The following is a 3475-nucleotide window of genomic DNA, read 5'->3' on the forward strand; positions in this document are numbered from 1 at the left end:
TTGATTAATTAGATATAACTACAGGATACCTTTAGCTTACTGTATACAGTAAGAAGTATGTGGTAGCGTTACAACATAGAGCGATTACCTTGGTAATAGTCTTACTTATTTTAAGGAGTACTCGCGACCATAAGAGCAGTGCAACAACTGTTGGATTAATTATATATAACCACGGGGTAGCTTTAGCTTACTTAGTAATAAGCATGTGGTAACGGTCAATACAGAACGATTACCATGGTGCTCGTCTATTCAAATACAACACTAGCGTTATTTTCGAGGGAAGACAGTGGTACTATCGCTCGTTATCCTTCGTGGACTTAGTTATTGGAGTACATTACATTACTTGTATTTTTTTATACTTTACTGTACAACATTATATGTACTGTTGTTTATTGACAAGATAACCAAAAACAGAAGGTATTTCCATAGTGTGAACTATTGTATCTTCAGATAAGAGTAGTACAAACTCCCGTCGCTTTGCTGACGGTTTACGATAATGTGCTCATTTATTAATAATTAACTGATAGTATTACCATTTGATAGACTGTCAGATAACAACCGTTATAAGAAAATGTAACAATCAAAATGGCTATGTAGAAAACTCTATAAAGATTCTATGTTTATTTAATTTTTATCAGAGTATTACATGAAATCAAAATTTAAAGGCCCAGTGGCCACCCTTAGCGATATAACGAATACCATTTCAATAATCAGTACTATGCAGAAATTACTACCTTAGAGCTATTCGTTTTACGTAAAGAAATCTTTAGGCAAAAAGTACTGTAAGAATCTTATACTGACCTATTGAAATGAACCCATAATCAGATGGATGATCGGCTTGTGCCACTAGTACGATGAGCAAATATATAGTTACATGTCGGCACATGTCTAGAAAATTGATCCACGTAATACTCATTAGGTATAGCAAAGACGAAATGGTCAAATAATTCTCTATCTTGATCTAAATTCAATATCGGTGAATTAAAACTAGTCCAACTTGTATATCGATATTGTGTAGATATTTTTACGCGATGACTTGTAAAGGTTAAGGCATTATTAGTAATAGGTATGAAAGCATGACGTGCTATTCCACTTTTCAACACTTGAAGAACTGAGTAGAAAAGCGAGACCGAAATAGCCATCATTCAACTAGAAATCTTTGCGATAGTATGGCTGTATATGCGCCTTCTTGTATAGTACTACTATCAGGAATAGGAATGCTAAGGGCAGGATCATTTGGTCGCTAAATAATGTTCGTCTTATCAACTTGTAGTAAAACATTGTTGAAAAGATGCCTGTATTGTAATACACGTGTAAGTGCACTGTATATTGGTATATGAAAAGATGTTCGATAAACTAGTTACTGAATGGCACGAAAGAGATCTAAAAACAAGATAGAAATCTTTAATTTAAATAGAGAGGAGATCACGATTACGGTTTAATTTTGATATTAAAAAATACATTTATTTTGTAAACCTTCTACAAGTTATCAAAAATAATTTCTAACGCTAAAATAAGGAAAAAGACAAGTTCCTTCATACATATTTAACTATGCAACATTCAAAATTATATTGTCTTTTTGTAAACGGTTAAAAAAAGGAAAATTCCCTTTAGGACATTTAACTATGCAACTATTAAAATAGTATTATCTTCGCAAACGTTTAAAAAGGTATCAAAAATAAATTTCTAACACTACAAAAGAAAAAAGACAAGTTTCTTCAGTGACGTTTAATTATGTAGCTCTTAAAATTAAAGTAGCACCATCTCTTATTAAACATTCGATCTTGCTCCGAATGAGTGATTTGGTATTTAGGATAGTCTATGTACCCGCTAAGATTGATCTATGTGTTGATAGTTAGCACAGACGTGTATGCATCGTATAATGGTTCTATGTCGTTACTGACCAAGAATGCGATCCATGGTGTAAAACTTAACAAAATGATTTTTCTGACTATAATTGTTAGTCCTATAATGATAATAAAACCGCAACTATGACTACAGTATTATTATATATTTATTCGGTGCATTTTTCTACTTATCTGTGAAATCAGCTGAGCAAGAAATTCACCCTCTAGACCAATACTTCTTTACTACGCCGACAACGCATTGCAAGTAAGATAACCACAATGATAAATAAACCTGCACTCACTCCAATCAAGGCGTAAGTAGCAACCTTGAAAGTCGAACTCTGTATAACAGAGCCGGAGGGAGTAGTTACGGATTGAGTCGGAGATTGAGTTGGAGATTGAGTGCTAGCGGTAGGATTATTAACTAACGTAAATTTTACATTTAACAAATTATTAAAGAAAGCAATTTGATTACGCTTGTAATTGGTTACAGGATTATAGCCTTTGGCTGTAATAGTCAAGTAGTAAGTACTGGTACTTGTGTATTCTGGCCAAGAAATCCTTGTAGTGGATGGATCCCTTAAGATTTAAGTAAAACAGTCGAAGTAACTATTAGTTATATAACATATAAGTTGTAAAATTGATATAACTGCATTTTGGACGATTTAATTTCTATTCATCGAGTTTTAAATAATCTGAATTGTATACTAATGTACTGCAGTAATTTCTTTACAGTATAACTGAAGTCGATCAACTACTGAGTTTTTCTTTTAAACACTACAAGATATTAATCATTCTAGTTTATAAGATGGAAAATTACATGCTCCAGTACTTACCCAGTGCGTATAAAATTTCCCCACATAGCCATCATATCTTTACTCAAATCAATTTCTGCAGAACTAAAATTTGATAAAAAGCCGAAAGGCTTATTGACTGGATAGCCAAAGATGTAGGGTAGTTCTACGCCATGAGTCGCACCATTTTTAGGTTTAAAATAGGCTGATTGATTTGTTCGATGAGAGAAAACATAGGTATAGGTAGGTGAATAAGTAGAATGATGCCCGGCAACGAAATCAGCGGGTGCAAGGAAGAGTGAATCAGTAGTTAATTCCGCTAACATGAGCCAATTACTTGATAGAGAATTGATGTTTTCTTTGTAATTTGTGTATCTGTCGATCGTAACATCTTGTCCTAAATCATTATATACTCCAGTAAGCGAGGATTTTATAAGGCCTACAAACATTGGCCTATTTACATAAGAAGGTATGAGTGAGTAGCCATCTTGAGCTGAAGTTCCTATTAGTAGATTGGTTTTCTTAAATCGACCTGCTGCCCAAGCTTTTCTAGGATTCTCTGCAATTAATTTACCGTCTACGGTAATACCAAAAAATCCGCCATTCGCTAATAATAATGAAGCGGATGCTTTTAAAATTGCTGCCACACTTAAACTACGTACACACTGAGTCACGGCAGCAATAGTAGTGCCATTACATCCTGCTTGTTTGCCAAACTTCAGGAAAGCTTGACGAGCTTCTGCTATGGAATTGTAGATAAAGCCATCAAGTATGGCTCCACTCTGCATAATAGTATAACGATATAGATCATAGCTACTAGGCATTATTGAGTGA

The 3475-nt window shown here is 34.0% G+C and overlaps 1 protein-coding gene across 1 annotated transcript; it reads right to left on the minus strand.

The window, feature by feature from the left end:
• Positions 1-2053: 2053 nt before the first annotated feature.
• On the minus strand, positions 2054-3465 carry TRIADDRAFT_64430 (uncharacterized protein; the record flags this gene model as incomplete). The annotated part of the gene is made up of 2 exons (XM_002118712.1): positions 2054-2426; positions 2684-3465. The coding sequence occupies 2 exons, from the start codon at positions 3463-3465 to the stop codon at positions 2072-2074; spliced, it is 1137 nt and encodes a 378-aa protein (XP_002118748.1). The 3' UTR covers positions 2054-2071.
• Positions 3466-3475: the final 10 nt, after the last annotated feature.

This window comes from Trichoplax adhaerens, genomic scaffold, assembly GCF_000150275.1.
Source record: "Trichoplax adhaerens TRIADscaffold_746 genomic scaffold, whole genome shotgun sequence".
NCBI classification, from domain to species: domain Eukaryota; kingdom Metazoa; phylum Placozoa; class Uniplacotomia; order Trichoplacea; family Trichoplacidae; genus Trichoplax; species Trichoplax adhaerens.